Source organism: Neolamprologus brichardi, chromosome 15 (assembly GCF_056152115.1).
Source record: "Neolamprologus brichardi isolate AB-2024 chromosome 15, ASM5615211v1, whole genome shotgun sequence".
NCBI classification, from domain to species: domain Eukaryota; kingdom Metazoa; phylum Chordata; class Actinopteri; order Cichliformes; family Cichlidae; genus Neolamprologus; species Neolamprologus brichardi.
This window is the reverse complement of record NC_142118.1, coordinates 7428414-7449577: the sequence shown is the minus strand read 5'-3', so window position 1 is coordinate 7449577 and position 21164 is coordinate 7428414. Positions and strand designations below refer to the sequence as shown.

The window sequence follows — 21164 nt, the reverse complement described above, 5'->3', positions numbered from 1 at the left end:
TGCATCTGTGTTCACCGACAAAATGTAGTTTTACTCTAAAATCCTCTTAGCCAAATTCAACCTTCCATGCATCTTGATTTTATTCACTCGCTCCCTGATTGCAGAAAGATGCATTTTGACCCTTACAGTTACCTGTAGATGCTGATATAAAAGTTCTGGCTTTTTAGAGACTCTTTCGAACATGAAACAGCAAACACTTTGGTGTAATTCGATGGAGCGGCCAATCCTGGACAAACTGATAGTTCTTTACATGTATAATACTACTTATAGTGGTATTATTTATTTCAGATAATTTGGAGATCTTGTTTAAATCACCTACCAGACATAAAAGCATACATAATAATTTTTCTAAAGGCTACAGAAATCTCTTTAGGTCTATGTACGACGACCACACAAAATACATAAACACCTCACCTTGTCACAGGCAGTGTTGGGACTAACGCGTTATTAAGTAACGCGTTACAGTAACTACGTTACTATTGTGGTAACGAGCACGGTAACTAGTTATTATGCCAAAACCAGGAACGCGTTAGTCGTTACTAGGATTTAGATAGGGTCGTTACTCGTTACTTCGTGTGGTGGCTATCGCGGAGCTTCCACAGATTCTGTAACATTAGCAAGTGGTGGAGGCCAGCAGGTGGATGAGGGAAAGGGGAGGCAGAAGGAAAAGAGACCCGAGGCGGCCGCCGGTCCAAGTGTGAACTGAACTTCAGGTAAGAAGTTATGACCTGCAGTCTATCTGGATCAGATATAAACCAAGTTTAGGTGGAGTTTATTTTCGTTGTGCTAACTTTTTCCGTACTGCGTACTAGCTAGCATGACGGAGTTTCTATACAGCTGGGTGGGTGCTATGAAGTTAATGTTGAACTTTATTTTGTTCATAAGTTATTAGAGTTGCCAATCGTCCCGTCTGGTATTCAGAGAAAATATTACGCGTTTTGTATTGAGGTGAAAAGGAACAGTTTGTCCCGGACTTCAGCTACAATGAAAACGGCACAAAGCTGGAGTTATTCTGTGTTTGCTGCACAGCTGCCTCTTCTTCTTTCATTCTCTCCCCCTCCCTCTCCCGTTTCTACTTCAATCATGAAAACTGATCAATGATCGGCTGATCGGCTCTCTTGTTTGTTTATCGCCCACTTTGCGCCAGAAAGAGGAAACCAGCGGATGTCACGCTAAACAACAGCAGCACGTTTAAGCTTGATCAGCTGTTGTTAGAATTTATTTAATATTAATTTCTAGTATCAGCTGATGTTTGCTGGAGCCACAGCTGTAAAAAAGCTGCTGGTCATGATATCGGTTTGGTTATCTGGTGAGAGGGAAACATGAAGATGAAACCAGGAGATGTCCTTACTGAATCATCAGAGCTGAACAGGTGATGGAGAAACAGGTTTACCTTTTAGGTGACATGAATGAGTTGAAGGGAAGTTATGAACTGTTTCTGAGAGACAGATAACCCCAGGATCCTTTTTTAGGTAGCTGACAGCTGGTAATTGTGCAGGTGCGGATCTAGCAAAGTTTTGCCAGGGGGGCCAGGTAGGGCATTAACAGGGAGAGGGGGGCACAAAGAAATACTTTTCTTTCTTATTCTAATTTAAAATGTCTAGCTTTTAAAAAAAATAATTATCTGAATCTTGCGAACAAACGATTCATAGATTGATGCAAATATACCATCAAAACAGTGAACATCACTGTCACAACAGTGTTTGTTTTCATTCAAAGGCTTTATGATTTTTCCTATAATGGCGGGCCGGTCTCTAGTCAAAATGCCCGAGCCGATTTTTTGTCCCAGTCCAGCCCTGTATGCAGCTCATCTGCAGTCTGGTGTTACCTACATCTTCCTATTCAGAAGGCAGAATTTCCGAGTTCTGAGTACAATCAAAGCACCACGACTGCAGTTTTTGTGTTGGATGTAAAAGGCGCACATGATGCTGTGACGTAGGCTAGAATCATGGCAGCAGTCAATGATGGTCCAGGCGTGGGATTTCTCTCGTGGAAATATGCACATCATCTTTTCCTTTCTATTGGTAGGTGGCACAGTGCACTTGTGGCAAGTAAGCAAGCTAGAAGACTGGCAAAGTTATGGAAGCAACACATTAACAAGAGAATTCTGAGTAAAACCAAAGTTACTTTCCCTAGTAACTAGTTACTTTGAAAGTAACGAGTAACTTGAAGTAACTGAGTTACTTTTGATAGAAGTAACTAGTAATGTAACTAAGTTACTATTTTAAAGTAACTTACCCAACACTGGTCACAGGTCACAGTCTGTAGGGATGCGTTTAATTTTTATACCGTTTTTCAAGATTTAGACAATATCCTTTTTATATGTGAGCTTATAAAATTTATTCACAGGGACTGTATCAAAGAGGATGAAGTGTTTGCTTTTTTCAAATAATGAAATGAAAAATGTTGAAAAAAATCAGACGTAGATTTTTGTTATTCTCGTGTCTGTAGCAATCTGTGAATCAAGTGCAGCAATCTTTAGCTCAGGAGCTCTCTGAGACATTCTTAAATTTGTTTACAACTTTACAAAACATGTTTCTTTAAACATTTGTCTATAAAAGTCCTGATAATTGTGCATTAGCGTTTTTGTTGTGTCAGCCTACCGTCATATTCTTCACATGGGCTATGAAGTGCACAAAAAACAAGATCCTGTAAAATTCATGGCTGACAAAACTGACATCTTGCTCAGGCCTGTTATTGGGCTTATGCCATTTGAAGAGATTAAAAAAAAAAAGTCAGTGAAGGTCTCCAACTTGGTGTGGAAGGGTAGTCGTTACTGCACCATCTTTGGTATTGGGTTTGTCTTTGCCTTTCATGAAAAAGGTAAGCAGCTCGCCTTTCCCTTTGACATATATGGGCCCTCTTCGGATAAAACGAAAGCCGTAATCCTTCAGGATGTCATAGCAGTCCTCTACAACCTGAGGTCCAAGTAGAACATAACATTTAGAAGAGATGGACACAATAAAAAGGATGCTTAAATTTGCTGCATCTTTGGTTTTGGGAGCGTTTGGTTGTGCTACCTGAATGTTTCCCATCACTCCAGTTGACTCCATTCTGCTCGCCACGTTGACCGTGTTGCCCCAGATGTCATAGTGAGGTTTACGAGCTCCGATCACTCCGGCCAGAACTGCTCCTTTATTTAGACCTTAAGGGATCAAAAAGGAGACATGAACACATGTGCACATTTGCAGTTGGACACTCAGACTCACTCTCAGGTACAAACACTGACCGATTCGTAGCATAAAGTTGTTGAAGGACTGCTTGTTGAGGTTGTTGAGGGTGACTTTCATGGCCAAGGCAAAGTCTGCCAGGTCGGCGAGGTGCTGCCAGCGCTCAATCAGCAACTGGTCCTCTGGCTGTAGACAACCAGTTAATAGCTCTTATAATTATTAGAATAATCAGTTTAGATAAAAGGCTTCAACAGATTGATATTGACATCTAATGCTGATAGATTATCACACCTTGCGGTTGCCATATCCATTTGTGTTGCTTTCCGGTGTGAGGCCTGACGCGGCCATGTAGGTGCTTCCAATCGTCTTGATCTTAGTAATGCACCTGAACTCGTCCCGGTCTAATAACTGGTGGGGAAAGTGGACGCTGATTAGTTTTACTTCCTGGTGTTACATTCATGCTTTGAGGTCACGTTAAGTTTAGTGTACGTTTAGTGTGCAACACTGGCAGAACTCACGCTGTCAAAGTCGGAGATGATCTCATTGAGAATCCTCAGACACTCAATGCCCCCGTTATTGATGCTCTCCTCAGTGTAGAAATCAGAAAAATTGGGGATGGATGCAAACATTACCCCTATTTCATCATACCCCTGGCTGTACAGCTCCTACACAAAACAAATGACTTGTTGGGTCATAAAAAACAGTTTTTAAGCTTATTGCCACTAATATGTAATTATAAGATAGGCCACAAGATGGCACAGAACAGCATCACCTGCGGTACCTTCATTACTTTAAGCTGCTTTTGAACAACTCTTTCTGCTGCTCACATAGAAGGTGTAAGCTCAAATGGTTTTAAATCGCAAAATGCTGTTTAATATGGCTTCTCCTCCATTCTCACTCATGTTGTTTTCTCTCACTGACTCCTATGGTAACAAACTCAACATATATACCTCGTCTCTTTTTTTAGTGCCCAGAAAGTGTTTTGCCACATGCTCTGGCAGCATGTTGGTGACCAACGCTTCATTCCAGCGTCTCATTTCAAAGACTCTCTCTTTCTGATCGTGCACGCCAATCTTCCACAGAAATAGTTTCCTGGACTGTTGCTCCAGCTGCACACAGAGACGCAACACAGACAGAATTAATGAAATATTTTGAGAGAAACCTATTATGGAAAAATTAGAATTTTGTTGAACAACATTTTCTTGTTCTAACCCTCCGGGTGTTACATAGATGTGACACTCACGTGGCGTGCAAAGAAGTAAAAGCCAATCATCATAACAATAATCATCACTGTCATGAGGTACTTGGATGGCACTATCAATGTTCTGAAAATACAAAAGTGGGATACCATTAGCGACAATACTGTCATTAACAGTGCTGAAAAAAAGTAATTGGCCCCTTAACCCTTAACTGGTTGTGCCACCCTTGGCAACAAGAACCTCAATCAAGCATTTGCAATAATTGGCAAAGAATCTTTCACATCCATGTAGTGAAATTTTGATCCAGTCTTCTTTGCACACTTGTTTTAATTCAGCTACACTGGAGGGTTTTCAAGCATGAACGGCCTGTGTAAGGTCACGCCAAAGCATCTTAAGACGATTTATGTCTGGACTTTGTCTAGGCCACTCCAAAACCTTCATCTTTCTTTCTTTGAGCCATTCAAAGGTGGATCTGCTGGTGTTTCAGATCATTGTTCTGCTGCATAACCCAAGTGTGCTTGAGCTTCATGGCAGGAATTCATGGTCAGACTTCAGGATTTTCTGGTAAAGAGCAGAATTCATGGTTCCATCAGTTACAGCAAGCGGTCCAGGTCCTGAAGCAGCAAAGCAGCCCTGGACCATCACGCTACCACCACCATGTTTGGTGGTGGTATGATGTTCTTTTTACGAAAAGTTGTGTTAGTTTATACCAGATGGAACAGAACTCAAACGTTCCAAAAAATGAAACTTTTGTCTCGTCAGTCCACAGAATATTTTCCCAAAAGTCTTGGAGATCATCAAGATGTTTTTTGGAAACTATGAGATGTTCTTTATGTTCTTTTTGGGTTATTATTACTCAAGTTAGCATTGTCTAATAACTATTCAAATTTGTTTGATCATATGAACTATGTAAGTATGACAAATCTGGAACAACCTAAAAAAAACAATAAGGAGTCAACTACTTTTTCACAGCACTGTAGACACAGCAGCAAATCCAACCTAAAGCAAAACACCCAGAATAACCTAAAAGAGACATCTATCGATGATTAGTCATTTCTCACCTGTAGGAGGCAAACTGCATGTAATCATACAGATCATATAGGTCCCGCCAGCTGTAGATATTAACGGCTCCAGTTGCTGTGACAACCAGCACCATGAGGCCTAGTTTAATCAGGTGGCTCACTTGCACCAACATGGTTGTTGCAATGAGTGACATCACAGCCATGAAGCTGTAGTGCTTCGGATTATCTGCGCAGCCTCCGTCACCGAGCGACTCCAACATCGGACCAGACGTGCTGTTGAAGATCCGAAGGGATGGAGGTGCACAACTTAACTGCAACACAACGAAAAGAAAAAAAATCCACTCACTCTAACTGGCAGAAAAATTAGCAACTTCATGTTTTCAGCTAAAACTTGTGCCTATGTTGAGAATAACCCGAATACGACAACAGCAGTAGTAAAACATGCTCCGTTATTTTATCTTTTTTCTTCATTTTCTTCAAAGGGCGACTGTCACTTCTACATGACAGCGTAACAGAGAAATGAACGCTCTCTTTAGCATCCGCTATTCTCTTCAGCCCACAAAGGCAGCAGCGTGTGTAGCAAGTTGCTCCTATGGGGCTGTGACAAATGAGCCAGCAGGCAGCAAGACAGACAACTAATAGACCCCACTGGGATCACACTGTCAGACACATAAAAGGCAGCGATAGTCTGATGAAGACAAAGTGGGAACACACTTATGGAAAGTCGAATGCACACACACTCAGATTGGGAGCTATGATGTTGTACATTAATCCCAACTGGAATTTCCTGGAAACTGATTGTATGTATTTTCCCGTTATGACATTAAGTTATATAACGAAAATACAAAAAAGTTTATCCACGATTACGGACATGCACACATGCAGTTTTACCAAGTTTCTTGAAGTCGTACCATGTCAGCGATCACAGCCATGGTTAGAACAAATATGCTTGCCATGGCCCACGTGTTTCTCGCCCATCGGGTGCGATCAATCCACATTGAGAAAGATACCAACCTCTTGGAGAACATCTGTGATAAGAAAATGTTAAAAAGGTAGCCATCTTTTATATAGTGTAGTGTAAACTGTAGAACTTTCATTCTGTCCTGTGCGACAATAAAATCAGTACTGCTTTGAGAAAAATTCCTTATCAATTGTAAAAACCAATCAAAATGCTAAATATCACTTAGCTAAAGCCCTGCGAGAATAAGTTTTTTACAGGACTGAATTCAGTGCTCTGAAAAGCTAAGTACACCCTTACTGCTTCCATAGGAATTAAGACCTTAAGAAGCAGCAAAGTGCTGCTGATCAAATGCATGCACATGATTAGCAAGTGTGGGCACCTATATAAAAGCAGAGGTTTCGTCAGCTTGCTGATTTGGAGCATTCAGGTGTGTGTTAACACAATGGCACAATCTTTCCAGTAGTGGACATCCCAGCAAATTCACCCCAAGGTTAGACTGTGCAATTCTCAGAAAACTGCAAAAAACATCAACAACGAACCAGGAGCTACATCTCAGACTCTACAGATCTCAGTTAGCATGTTAAATGTTAAAGTTCATGAGAGAACATTTAGAAATAGACTGAACAAGTAGATCTTATTTGGAAGGGTTGCCAGCAAAAAGCCTCTTTTCTAGTTGCAACTTAAAAAAACACAAAACTTCTGGAACAACATCCTTTGGACTTTTGGACATCGATATGGAGATGTACAGCTGTAATGCACAAGACTGTATTTGGCAAAAACCAAGCACAATATATCAGCATAAACACCCCAACTGTCAACCACAGTGGTGGAGGGGTGATGGGCTTGTTTTGCAACCACGGGACCTGAACACCTTGCAGTCACTGAGTCGACCACAAACTCCACCGTATAGCAAAGTATTCTAGAGTCCGACTGGGTTGTTCAACAGGATGCGCCAGGCACAGCAGCAACAGAAAAGCGGAAAAAGAAAAGAATCAAGGTGCTGCAATGACCTTGTCAAAATCCAGACTTCAACCTGACTGAAATGCTGTGGCGGGACTTTAAGAGAGCTGTGCATGAACACTGCCCAAGAACCTCAATGAACTGAAGTAACATTGTATAGTAGAGTGGGCCAAAGTTCCCACCCAATGATGTGAGAGACTGATAACATCATACTGTTACTTCAAGGTATTGTTGTTAAGGTTGCTCTAAAACCTATTGAATCATGGGGTGTACTTAGTTTTTCACATCACCATAGTTTTTAGGCTCTACGTTATTGTTAGAGAGGTTTGAACATACTAATCAAAGGCATTTAGCAATTAATTGGTTACCATTGTCGACAATTTACAAAAAAATTACGTTTCCTTTTTTAAAAAAAATTCTCACCCTGGGGAAGATGGCTGCCAGGGAGCATACTGTGAGTATTAGCAGCAATACCTGTCCTACTACGAGAGTCACATAGTTCACAAACAACCTAGAAGGAGAACACACATCATCAGACAACGTCCTACAATTTCTAATAAATTATCATGTGCTATCACTACAACAATACATTGGCCAAGGAGTCAGTCCCAGCTGTTACAGGGTGAGAGTCGGGGTATACCCAGTACAAGTGTATAGCAGGGCTAACACAGGGAGACAGACAACCACACATGCTCACACTCATTTAGTATCACCAATTCACCTAACATGGAAGTGTTTGGACTGCTGGAGGAAACCGGCACAGTTACACGGAGAACATGCAAACTCCACATACAAAGGTCTGCTGGGAGGTGATGGTGCTGCACCGCTGTGCCACCCATGCTATAAAGTGGCACCTACATGATACATAAACTCACAATGGGTCTATGAAGACCTCCATTGCTGTGATGAAAAGGAGTACAATCATGCAGCAGGAGAAGGCCGCTCCGCTCCTCCTCTCCTTCTCTGAGGAGTAGTGGTCCTCCAACTTTCCATCCACAAAACGGAGAGAAACAGGGTTGATCTCATGATCCTTCATTCTGTTAAAAATGCAGTGAGATTTAGCAGGAAGAAAAGAACATTTTGAAGGACATGGATACTAAAAAGGGGGGATGGGACACCAATTGAGGAGATGCATGTGGGTTACTTCACTGAGTTTGTTTCTTTTCAATTCCTGGAACACCGAATCCGATTTCTATGATTTAGTCTTTAAAATGAATCCTTTTATTGCACTTTTTAAAATTTTGTGGTTTATTTTTTTCTTACATTTTTTGAGTCTCTCTCTCCAGCAGCTCCTGCTGGAGTCGTCTGTTGATGGTTTGATCCTCGGCTGTGTTACTCATCTAAGGTTGCCAGTAATGCAAAGAGAAACGCATCAGAAACAGACAACATTACCAAGTGAACCTTTCTCTTTTATAATTGAAAAAATAATCCACATAATTTATCTTTTATAAACATATAGATAGGCCTTACTCATGTATACACAAGTAACAACACACTTTAATCTTTGGTTACTGAAATGATGACTGGCAGCTGTAATTCACCTCCTTTTTAGACTCAGTAGGTGTGGACTGTTGTGAGACTGCATTCCCATTGGATGCTGTGGTGTTGATCAACTGTTTGGAATTTCTATTGGTCAATGTACCAGGTGTCTGAGGAGGAGAAGCAGATACGACATCTGTTAATATTACATCACTAACAAAAACAAAAAATGTTCATTTAATTGATTTGATTTATTTTGTATGGGATAAAGGAACAAGCCACTCACATTTCCATTGAGTCCATTGGCTTTCTGCTTCGGAACTAGAACTAAGTAAGTGTCAATGCCTTTCTCCAGCAGGTACTCGCACCTCTCTCCACCATTCCCCGGCTCCAGTTCAAATTCCCCATGCAGACTGTCTTTTGTGGTCTGGGAAATATGCACTCTCCTAGATAGCATACAAAACTGTGAATTTTAGAAAAAAAAATGAACTGCTCTCAGACATACACTACACAGACACCAAGGAAGCGCACAATTTTCCTACCCAGGAATCCCTCCAGATTCCATTTTATTGGCCACAGTGACATCTGTGGACCAAACATCAAACTGCCAGCGTTTCTGCCCGAGTACTCCTCCCAGCACGGTGCCGGTGTGGACACCCACGCGCATGTCAACCTCTGTTTGTGTCTTTTCTCGAACGTACCTAGACCATGAGAGAAATCAGGGGGTCACTGGAAAATTAACTGTTGCTCATATTGTTAAGCAGCTTTAAAATTTTAATTGAGCCTTTCCTCTCTAGTTTTTTTCTCTCTATGTGGTGATTTCCTTTCTCCATTATTTTGTCTAAGCTTTTTTTTTTTTTAATTTACAGTTTTAATTCTAATGTGTTAATAATAATGTTTTCATTGTGTTTTCCTCCCCTATTCCTAATTAGTAAAGTCACTACTTACGAGATGGCTTTTACCATAGTCAGGCCCATCTTTATAGAACATACGGCATGGTCCTCCCTGAAGTCAGGAACACCACAGATGCAATAGTAACAGTCTCCAAGAATCTTAATCCTCAGCTGATGATGTTCCTGTAATGTGAGATCAGACACGGATGTTTACCTCAATAACAGAAAGGTACTGGTACTATAACTCAAACAATCCAAGAATGTCATTTTATAGTCTCATAAACACTTCTCAGAACATAATTCAGAAAAAAGATGTTTGTAGAAATCAAGAAATTGTGTCATCTCATCCCTTTGTCTGGCAGAGTGGCTTGAGTTCTAATTCACAATATGCAGTGGTCTGTTAGTTTATAACTTTGAGAACCGCTAAGACTTTAAGTAAGGGGTGAGTCTGCTTCAATTGACAGGTGTGCACACACAGAGCTGTAGCTGATGACTATCTGCTATTAACTGGACCTCTACACACTGTGTATAGCATTTTCGAGGAATTATCTGACAAATAATATTACTTCTTGTGTTGTACAAATCACCCAAAAGGTTTGTGCTTCAGTTTTGGTGAGCATATTTTTCATATTTTATAAGCCTGTTACTTAGTTAGCAGTAATTAGCATATATCTGTATCTGCTGTATAGTTTATGGATGTAGCCTGCTAACCAAACTTGTTAGCCCTCGCTGATGACTCAGCATATACCCATTTCCAAACCAACATGGTGGCAGTCAAAACATTAATGTTAAGGTTTTAAAATGTCTAAAACTAATGGGTGGCGTCATGGTGGCTACTAGCTTTACAGAGTCTGTCTGTTCATATGTAGCAGAGTAGCATTCCAGCTAAGCAGAAACTGGGTGCTAACTACAATGGAGGCTAGAGAATAAGTTATTAAGGAGGTTGTTACACCAAGTCAAGCTAGCATAGAATTTTGTTACATTTCTACCAACAATAATTCAGAAATATCCTGTAGTAATATAGTAATATATCTTAACACTGACAACTTTATTAGCCACAGCTGTTCAACTGCTTGCTAATACATAAGTTCCAATGGAGCATCAGCATGGAGAAAAAGTTTGATTTAAGTGACTCTGAAGGTGGCATGGTTGCTGGTGTCAGACAGGCTGGTCTGAGTATTTCAGAAACCGCTTATCTACTGGGATTTTCCCACCATCTTTAGAGTTTACAGAGGAAAAAAAGAAAAATATCCACTGAGCAGCAGTTCTCTGGACAAAAATGCCTTGTTAGTTTTAGATATCAGATGACAAACGATACATTGTTTCAAGCTAATAGAAAGGCAATAGTAACGCAGATAACCAAATCTTTACAAACAAGGTATGCAGAAGAGCATCTATGGAGGCACAACAGATCTAACCTCGAAGAAAACTGGACAGCAGCAGAACACCGCACCGGGTGCCACTGCTGTCAGCTAAGCAGAGGAAGCTGAGGGTACAATTAGCATAGGCTCAACAAAAAGACTGAGAAGTTGTTGCCTAATGTAATGAGTCTTAATTTCTGCTGTAACATAGGGCTGGTAGGGTCAGGATTTGGTTTAAATAACATGAACGTATGCATCCAATGTATGCATCCTTGTATTGTTAGTGTAATGGTATGGAGGACATTTTCTTGCCAATCTTTGTGCCCTTACTACTAATTTAGCATTCTTTAAACTCCACAGCCCACTAGAGTATTGTTACTGACCATGTCCATCCCTCTATAACCACAGTGTACCCATCTTCTAATGGTGCTTCTAGGAATGTCACAATGCTCAAACCATCTCAAACTGGCTTTTTGAACATGCCAATGAGTTCACTGTACTCAACTGGTCTCCACGGTCACGAGCACCTTTTGGATGAGGCAGAACTGAAGATTTGCAGCTGACAAATGTGGATCAACTGTGTGATGTTATCATGTCAGTATGACAAAAAGTCTCTGAGGAATGTTCCAGCACCGTGTTGAATCTATGTGTACCTAATAAAGTGTCTTATGAGTACATATATCTCACAGGAAAAAACAGTTGAAACTACTCTGATACTCACTGCTGCCAGTTTATCAAAGCGAGCAAACAGTTCATTGAGCAGCTTTACAAGCTCCTGGGCGCTGCAGGCTGAGGACAACTGGGTGAAGCCCACAATGTCTGCAAACAGGATGCTGCAATAAAAGTGGATGATTAAAAATAATGTAACACTTTCCTATTGCAAAAAATATTGTGAAACAGATGTTTGATAAAATTCAAAAGACATTTTTTTTTAGTGATCCAGACCTAACGTTTTCATGGCGGTACATGTACATGGTGTTGAACTGCTGCTGCTGCCGGACTTCGTTCTGATTTGCCTGGTTCTTCATGCCCTGCAGCATCTCATCAGCAATGTGTTTGGGCAGGATGGACAGTAATAGTTCCTCCTACATAGAGCAAGATTTGAAAGAAGGTGCAAGATGTGAGAAATAGGAAAAGAAAAGTCATCCCTATTTCTGTACGCGTACAGAAAGTGTACAAATTTACATTTTATTTTTCTCTTAGCTCTCAAGAATCCCGTCAAGTGGTCAGATATATCCTAACTGGCTGGTTGTTTTCCATCTTTGACCCAGTCTCCCACTGAAAAGGCACGGTGGGAATACTATCTTTCCTCTGTCTCTTCCTTTGTCTTTTTGCCTCCCCATCTGTATCCGCACGTCCCTCGCTTTTCACCATCTTTTCCACCCCTTTTTCAAACAACTCTCAAGAGTCTGCTGTCTTTGTTTTGCAAATAGTCACAGGCAGTCGTGACAGTGTCTTAAAGGGAAGAATTAAATGCTTGGTGACAATAACTGCACATTTGTATCATCTTTCAATCTGTGATGATGGTGAGCAATTGCCAGTTTTTTCGCAATTTGCGATTGCTGTTAGATACGTTACCGCCGTTTCTTTAATTTAACACCTCTTCTAGCTGAGATAAGCCTTCATAACAGATTAATATTGATGCCACAGAAGGTAAAGCGTGGCATAGTGGCTGTAAGGAACACAAAAAACAGCAAGCTTAAAGGATTTACAGCAAAATGGTGACCTGAATGCAGCTTGAGGTTTGGTTAAAAATGAAGAAGTAATACACTGGCTAACATATAATAAAAAGTGAAAAAACACAATTCCTTTTTAAAATGCTTTATTGGGAAACATGTCCTCGTTCTCTCTATTGCCTCTGTTGGCTGGCAAAGTGCTAAAGGGACCTTATTGTGTCAGGTCCCTGACGGTGGCTGCGCTGGTGAAAACAACCGCCTCTCTAACAACCTATTAGTCCTGAGCTGAGCAAAACATCCTGTAATTAATCAGCGTGTCGCATCTCACCCTTCTATTTGTGTACTTGTGCATTTGTGGATTTGTTTGGCCAAAAATAAGAAAATGTGTTCACTCACCAAAGAAAATGTGCATATGGGTATGGGTAATATACCTGCTGAGTGCTTTGCTCCTCCAGTGTTAGTTTCACCTCCAGTGACTGACGAGCTTCCAAAAATGCTGTCCTGTACTTCCTGTCTGCCATGTAGTACGACATCACACCCACTATGATGGCACACAGGTACAGCATCACGTTGGCTAGCAACTGAAAAAGAGGAGAAAAGTGCCATAAAAGTGTTTGTGTGGACAATAATAATATGCATTATAATAAACAGTATATTTATAAATATTATTATAATCTCATCATCATCTCAACTGCTGAAATGAATTTACCAAATATGGGTAAACAAAGCATTTATCTTAGCTTATATAAGATATTATATATAATATATAAGATAAACCTAACGTGTGAATATGATGTGTGTTTATATTGTATGTATATATGTTTATATTATTTCTACACTGAAGTGGATGCCAAATTTCAATTTTATTTGAGTAATGTACTTTTCAGTGATAAATTGAATCTAATCTAAAGATCAGTGTGTGGAAACTGACTTTTAACTTTTAGATGCAATTTTGTTTCCAAATTGCTCAAAACAACATTATTTGGGATGTAGTGCAATCACACATGGTGTATTCATATGCACTCTCATTATAAATTGAGACTGCGTTTAAAATAATATTATATCTGACTTATATATATTTACCTTTGGGGCCCTAAAACCAAGTGTGGCAAAAAGACAATAAATGTGAATGGAAGGAAATTAGTTTGCATTAAGAAAACACTGCACAAAATCGAAAAAACAAAGGGGTTTTATTTAACGCAGTGAATTATGAATTTATTTACTATGCATAATCCAAACCCACTTTCCTGTCACACCTCTCCACTTGGGTATTAGGCCCTGAAACAGTGTGAGGCCCCTTAAATTTTGCACTGTTTTCATAATGGTCTTACTGTGGGTACCAGTGCTCTAGCCTGGTGAAGGGCTGGTGCAGCCTAGTAAAAAGAAAAACTTACAAAATGCATAAATTTGGGTCCTGGATGGGAACCACTGCCCTAGAATCAAATGTACACACATCTAATATCACACTTTCTGCTTTTCTTTGTTGTTGTTTGTTTTGCATTTACAAACGTTTTAAAGTTCTAGCTGCTTTATTCCTTGTAAGTTTACCAGACATTTACCTGTCTGACCAGCATCGCCCCCTGCGCGCCATCCTTAAACTTCTGAGCCACCGTGATCCCCAAAACCAGAGTGTGAATCCCGCACGAGAGGACAGCGAGGAGAAGCAGGGCCACCAGGTTCAGTGGCAAAGTTAGAAAGCAGGAGAAAATGAAGAAAGTCTGCCAGCCCACCGAGTCACTAGCATGTGGGAAGCGCTCGTAGTTTAGTCCCATGTAACACAAAACATGCACGGTGACCATCAGCCACAGTATGTAGGCCACTGCTCCGCGCCACACAGGTGATGCGGGGAGTTTCTGCAACCAGCACAACACGTAGAGCGCAACGTCCGCAGCCAGCCCCACAGCTGCCACCACCACCATCGCCAGTTTGTCCTCAGTGTACACCACCGCACACATGATGATGACGAAGCTGTTGAAGAGAGCGGCGAACATCACCAGCACTAGCAGGTTCTCCTGTCTCTGTCGACGGAAGTAGTTCTGATAGAGCCTTTCCAACGACTCGGGGGTAAAGGTGAGGCGCACTGCGCGGGGCAGGCAGCGGCAGCAGCTGGACTGCACTACGGTCACTTCACGCCTCCGACCCACGTCACGGCCCGGATCACTGGAAACCTGGGCCGAGTACTCCACCGAGTACTCTGCAGACTGCTCCGTGTCCATTGTGCGGACCCGGTTCAGAGACATGCTTCTTTATTAAAGGTTAATCCTCTTGGTTAGTGGAATACTGTTACAACACTAATGTGAAAATCCACGGAAAAGTTGTGACGTGCCCCATTACTGTTTGATTCTTTTTGCAGCTGACCGCATGATCAAAGTTTTCATGATTTTTAAAGGCTCTTCCAAACGACACAAAAACATTTAAATCAGAAAATAACTCCATTCCATTCTTCAGTTCAGTCCCACCATGAAAAGTGGCTTACCTTTTAATTTCGAGTTAGTGCCTTCAAATACAAAAACACATTTAAGATAGAGGAGATTCTCAGAGCCTCTAGTTCCCAGGCAGGTGAAGTCTGGTTTGTCATCATTGTAGATCTACTAAATCAATATCAATGCAAAATATCATATTTTCAGAGAGACTACTGTAAGCTTTACTCTGGTTACTTTTATCTGCCTAAACACATCAGTTCTAAGATGCTCTTCCGTCTTCTGATCATTTTCTGTCTTTCTCCTGCCCCCCCTTCTCTGAGTGCCTCTGTTACTGTTGCTAAGACGAAACCAAAGAAACTGCCAGCGCGCAGTCATGTCTTGGGAAATGTGGCAGCGATGCTGTGAAGAGCTTAGAAAAAAAGAAGAAGAAAGAGGACGATTAAGGTCACTGAAATAAAAAAAAAGAAAGCTTTCTGATGTTTTTATTTAACACTGGTATCCACAACAGCACATTAAAACACGAGTATTTTATCTGTATAACAGACACCATGCCTTATGACACTGCATTTAATGTTTTTGCCTCAAGTTTTTTACTTGCAAAAATGCAACACAAGAACATTTACAGACAGATGTAAACTTAGGCGTCAATCAGTCTCTGTGAGTGTTTGTGGTTGGTGGTGATTTTCCTATCATGCCGCTTAGAGCGCTCCCCAAAGCCAACACTATGGCCGCTAGGACTCCCACAGTCCCCAGTTTCCCCAGAGCCGCAGTGCCCAGCGCTGCAGCCCCAAGTGCCCCGGCTCCAATAGGTGCTGCTGCTGCGGTGACCGTTTCCATGCCGATTTCTTTTATTAGCACAGGCCCCGTGAGGAGGCCCTTTTGCAGATTCACCTCAGTGTGGAACGGGCTCTTTGGTGCACCCAGAACAAATGCCCCTACCGCAACAAGGGTGATTGTTACAAGTTCTGATGCGGTGAACGGACTTGCTTTAAGTAACTGGCATTCTGCTGCCACAACTGCACCGACGATGACCGAACCTAAAACTGCTAAAGTTGAATTCCTTGACTGAAATGCCCGTCTTGCTGCAACACTCGCGGCTCCAAGTGAGACCCCTGCAGCTGTGGCCGCCCCTAGCGTCCCTGCTGTGCTGCCTCGGGCCCCTAGAGAGGAGCTCCACTGCAGAATGGCTCTCAAAGCCACTGATGTCATTATAGCAACTCCCAAAGCGACCTTTCCAGCCACCTCTGGACCCAGTCCGACCATGGCCACAGTTCCCAGGCCAGCTCCAAGCAGCGCCGCAGACAGATAGGCCACCCAGAGGACTGACTGCAGCATCACAACCACCTCTTCTTTTGACCCGTCTACTGCTTCACCTGCCCCTAAACCCACAAAAAATCCCAGAATCCCCACAAAAACAGAGTAGAAGAATATTCTCTCCAGCAGTTTGCACCCAGTTTTAGATTTGGGTCTTCGAGGGACACGGACTGTTAGTAGCCTTCGAAGGACAAAGAGGACAACGATAGTCAGAATCATGCTAATGAGTCCAAAAAAGGCTCCCAACTGTCCATACACTACACTGAGGTATAGAGTGGTGAAGATGATCAACAGAGCTGTGGTCATGTCGTTAATGTTGGAATACGAGTAGACGAAAAGGACCAGAGCACCTTGCACCACAATGTAGAGCCACGGTGGAAGGACGCCCGCTAACAATCCAGTAGTGACAGCACCCACCACAACAGAGGCTCCTGTTGTGGCCTCTGCTAACCAGGGCAGTCTCACTCCAACTTTACTCAACAGTGTCATCACCATGGCAGCGAGGAGGAAACCACTTCCAAGACATAAGAGTACCGAGGTGAACACGAGGCATGCCGTCACTACTGCAACACCAGTGGAACCGGCCCGTCCAGCAGCCAGAGTTGCAGCGTTAAGCAGGAGGCCATCTTCAATCAGAGTGGGTTCAACTGCAAATAATGCAGCTTCTCCGAACACAAAACCTGCCGCTCCACTTCCAACGAGGGCTGACACCACACCAAAAACACCTGAAATAAAAAAGGAGTTAAGTCAAGTACTGTCTACTGTTTTACACTTGAAAGCAAATGTAAGCACTTCTAAGTATATGCATTCAGTTTGTATTACTCTAGTAGTCATCTGGAATAAGGTTTCCTTTCTAGAAAAGTGTTTTCATCCCACAAAATTTTACCTGACTTCATAAAACATAAACAACCACTAGAAACTAAAAAGGGATTTGTTCCTCATTACATTACTTCTCTGTTATATTTAAGGGGGGGGAAATAGAGTTGTAGTCAGAAGTTGAGATCCACTTATCATGGGAAAGCATGTCCTAATCATTTTGGGTTTGTAATGATTTCTTAGCACTTAGCAATTTCTTTTTCCAGGGTGTAATTATTGAGCAGCATACATTATTAATGACTGCAAATACAAGAATTGGGTGCACAAGTTTGAATTGAAGTTTGAATCTCGAGTCCACACAAGGCAAATATATACATACGCAATCATCGTTTAATAAGTGGTGCTGAACGTCTTAACTTGAGAAGGTAAAGGCCTATCAACTTCTCGTTGGTGATCATGATTGACTATAACAAGCAATTTCTGTTTTCTAGCTTAAAAATGATTTCTCTGACGGAATTCACTGGATTGACAAGTTGAGGTCTGTTAAAGCCATTTCTAAACAACCTCAGATTTCAAGTTAATCAGATCAAACAATGCTATCTAAGTATAGAGTAAAAAGTGTCACCACTTTGCCAAGGTGTGAAAGAAGACCCAAACTGTCACCCTCAGATGAAATAGGTTAGGATGTTCAGAAATAACCCAGGAACCACAAAGGCTCAAGCCTGCCATGAACAGGAAACTGTGTCACCAGTGTCACTATCCACAGTGAAGCCAGTTTTACATCACCATGGGTGAGAAAACCCTGCTTCAAAAACTAAAATTGGCATCTGCCAACATGGACAAGCCAAATGCCTTCTGGAGGCAGGTTTTATGGCAAAACGAGATAAAGATTGAGATATCTGGCCATAGGGCTGTTCGATATAACGATATATATCGGATGATGATATAAAAACATCTATCGTTTGATTTTACGCTATCGTTTGTTTCGTGGTGTTGCAAAATAAACTGTTTACGACAATATTTTTTCATCGTTCTGATGGTCACTGTAGTGGCTATATGAATTTCTTAAAGTTCTCTCTTTCTCTTATATGTAATATAACCACACTACTGACGGACAAGAGCCTGTTTTTATGCGTTGTCGTTAGCGACGGTAACACCTTCGCGTGTCCGCTTGTTTATGTTCCACATAAACCTTTCACAATAAAGCTCAAGATCCTGTTGAGACTTTTCAAAATAAACTGAATCACGTGAAGGGTGCTAAAAAATAAACCTTAGACTCAAACGTTAGAACAGGCAACCCGCAGCATGCGGTGTAATAAATACAAAGAAAACAGCGGCCGTTACAACTTATGTCTAAAAATGTATAGTTCCATGCATCGGTTAAAACACTCGACTCCGGGTAAAGGACGCGCAGCTGGAAACACTTCACGCAAGTCGAGCTGCCCGAGATTCACAGAATTTACAGAAAATGTTAAATTTTTGTGATTTATATGTACAGATACCGAGGTGCATCATGGGTAACGTAGTCTAAAAGAGTTACAGTGAACAAGCGGACTTTTAACAATATCGTTATCGGGATGATAGAATTCTTATATCGGGATATGAGATTTTGGTCATATCGCACAGCCCTATCTGGCCACAGTTACAAGACACATAATTGGAGGAGTAAAGGTGAGGCTTTCACGAATGCTGTACCAACTGTCAAGCATGGTGGTGGTAGCATCATGCTCTACTGCCAGTGGTACTGACAAGTTGCACAAATCGGGTGTTCCAACTGGACAACAATCCGCAAAACACGTCAAAACTGGTTTCGGAATGAATAAAGCAGGCTAACATTAATAATCTGGAATGGTCTTCTAAAAGTGCCTACCTCAACCATGTCGAAAATGTGTGGACTATGCTTGAATTCCAGTTCTGTGTCAGTAAACCAACCACCTGAAATGAACTCTAATTTCTTCATAAAGATTCAAATATCCAGCCAGAATTGTGTCAGAAGCTTGCTATCAAAAGCATGTGGTGGAAGTGTAATATTAGTGGAGATGTATGTATATATATATTTGAGTGTGTATGTACTTTTGACTGTGTGTGGATCTGAGAAAATTTAAAAGAAATGTAAACATTTTGTACTCAATTCTTGTTTTTAAAAGTTGTTAAAGATGTATGCTGTACAATCATTCCACAGTAGAAAAAATAGTTCAAAGGGAATCTTCAAAAGCCCCAAATTACCATGTAACTCATACCCATGATGACAGTGATCACAACTGCAGGTTTGACTTCACTTGTTTATCTGACAGCTACAATTTCAGGAAGTTGAAACTAGGAAGTCTGTTTATTTCAATTGGCCCATTATTTGCAAGATGTCACCACGGGTGGATTAAATGCTGTTATTTATGTGTAATGTGCCACATTTACACTGTGATACTGCAAGTTTGCTAACTTGTATGCGGAGATTGTTCTGCACATGCGCGAACATGCTCTTGTCACTTTAAAGGGAAAATGAAAACGAGTGGACGACAGAAAGTTTAAACCAGGAAGTCTGTTTAAACGCAAAAAAGGACAAAAACCCCCCCCCGTTTCAACAGACCAGCTACCCACCCTGAAGTCTATGTCAATAGAGACCGTTCTCTCCAAATGAGAGATATTAAACCCTCGTCTGCAATTGTTTTCATTTAGTTAGCTCTGGAGCATGCCTGCAGTTTTTACATCCGTGTGATATAACCCTTGGGTTCATTACATAAAGGTAGCTGCTGTATGGATTTTTAATATCCTGTTTAAACCCCTGGTTTATTTAATTTTAAGTAGTTTTTGCAGCTTAGTATCTTACCCAGGCTTGCGTCTGCCATGTTTCCCTGTGTAGCAGCTCACAGGTTTCACCGTTTCCTGTTTGATGTCACGTTTGACACACCGTGGTCTGAGCCAATCAGAAAAACAAAAAAGCTGCGCGCGTCAGTGCGTCACCCTAATAGTTCAGTGTAAAAAAACAAAAAACAAACAGGAAACAACTGTTAAATATACAGTAATATACAAATGTTTTGGGCCATCTCTTATATTTTGTTTCGAAGCAGCCTGACTTTCGTCCTTTTTTCCCTAAAGCTTTCTAAACGTTTTTCAGAGTTTTTCTTTGTACATGAGCTACTTTATCACTTTCAGCCCAGTCACCCTACCTGACCATTATCTCAGGACTGTTTGTACTCTTTGTTCAGACAATTAACACCGACCTGTGAATCTTTCAAGTATAAAAAAGGCACCCAATTCAAGGGATGAACCCTTGAACCCTCTACACATAGCAAAGAACTGATTTAAAATGGCATCTTTTCGTTGTTACTAGCAGCCTGTCAAAATACAATACTTTGTCCCCGTGTCTTTAATTAAATCTATGAAAAACGGCAATAATAAAAGAACCTCCACTTTCTACCAAAGTGAGAGTCAGAAGACTATCTTATAGCATTTATCATCTATGAATTTTTAGCAACTTTCGAAGCAACTAAATCCAGGTTTTGTGGTTCCAAATTTTGTATTCCAAGTGCTCTTCCTGCCGGATGTGGATATGTTTACATATTTGCTGTAATAATTCTAATAATAGAACTTCCTCTCTGAGGAAGAAGCAGTAGTTATTTTGTTCATCACATATGGACATCACCAGGATTGTAACTCCAAATGAGAGGTGAAGGCTACTGCAATCTATAGCTACTACAATCTATACAATGAAACAACATTGTATGAACGATTTGATCACATTTAACATCACCTCATTAAACATAAACAGTTCGAAACTGGACTACGTGTTTTTTTTTTTTAAAGATGAAATTAGCTACAAAACTGAGGTAAATAAACCGTAATCAACGGTCTCCCCGGCGGTTTTTCTCTCTATTGCTTCCTGGTTTGTGGTC

General features: G+C 41.2%; 2 protein-coding genes across 3 annotated transcripts; both read right to left on the bottom strand.

Moving 5' to 3' along the window:
• Positions 1 to 2262: 2262 nt before the first annotated feature.
• On the bottom strand, positions 2263 to 14961 carry adcy3b (adenylate cyclase 3b). The gene is made up of 20 exons (XM_087852804.1): positions 14281 to 14961; positions 13153 to 13302; positions 11991 to 12130; positions 11767 to 11878; positions 9740 to 9867; positions 9334 to 9492; positions 9078 to 9237; positions 8854 to 8961; positions 8576 to 8652; positions 8188 to 8349; positions 7736 to 7823; positions 6303 to 6419; positions 5431 to 5702; positions 4414 to 4495; positions 4121 to 4279; positions 3689 to 3835; positions 3462 to 3578; positions 3230 to 3356; positions 3021 to 3145; positions 2263 to 2918 (listed from the first exon to the last, which is right to left on the bottom strand). The coding sequence occupies exons 1-20, from the start codon at positions 14959 to 14961 to the stop codon at positions 2736 to 2738; spliced, it is 3294 nt and encodes a 1097-aa protein (XP_087708930.1). The 3' UTR covers positions 2263 to 2735.
• Positions 14962 to 15598: 637 nt separating this feature from the next.
• Positions 15599 to 21159, bottom strand: LOC102788069 (uncharacterized). Of its 2 annotated transcripts, XM_087852125.1 has the most exons (3): positions 21023 to 21159; positions 20099 to 20233; positions 15599 to 17183 (listed from the first exon to the last, which is right to left on the bottom strand). In XM_087852125.1, the coding sequence occupies exons 2-3, from the start codon at positions 20115 to 20117 to the stop codon at positions 15793 to 15795; spliced, it is 1410 nt and encodes a 469-aa protein (XP_087708251.1). In that variant the 5' UTR covers positions 20118 to 20233; positions 21023 to 21159; the 3' UTR covers positions 15599 to 15792. The 2 variants fall into 2 exon arrangements, with proteins under 2 accessions (XP_087708251.1, XP_006797281.1); XM_006797218.3 differs by lacking the exon at positions 21023 to 21159 and having other exon boundaries at positions 20099 to 20243.
• Between the last annotated feature and the right edge of the window lie 5 nt (positions 21160 to 21164).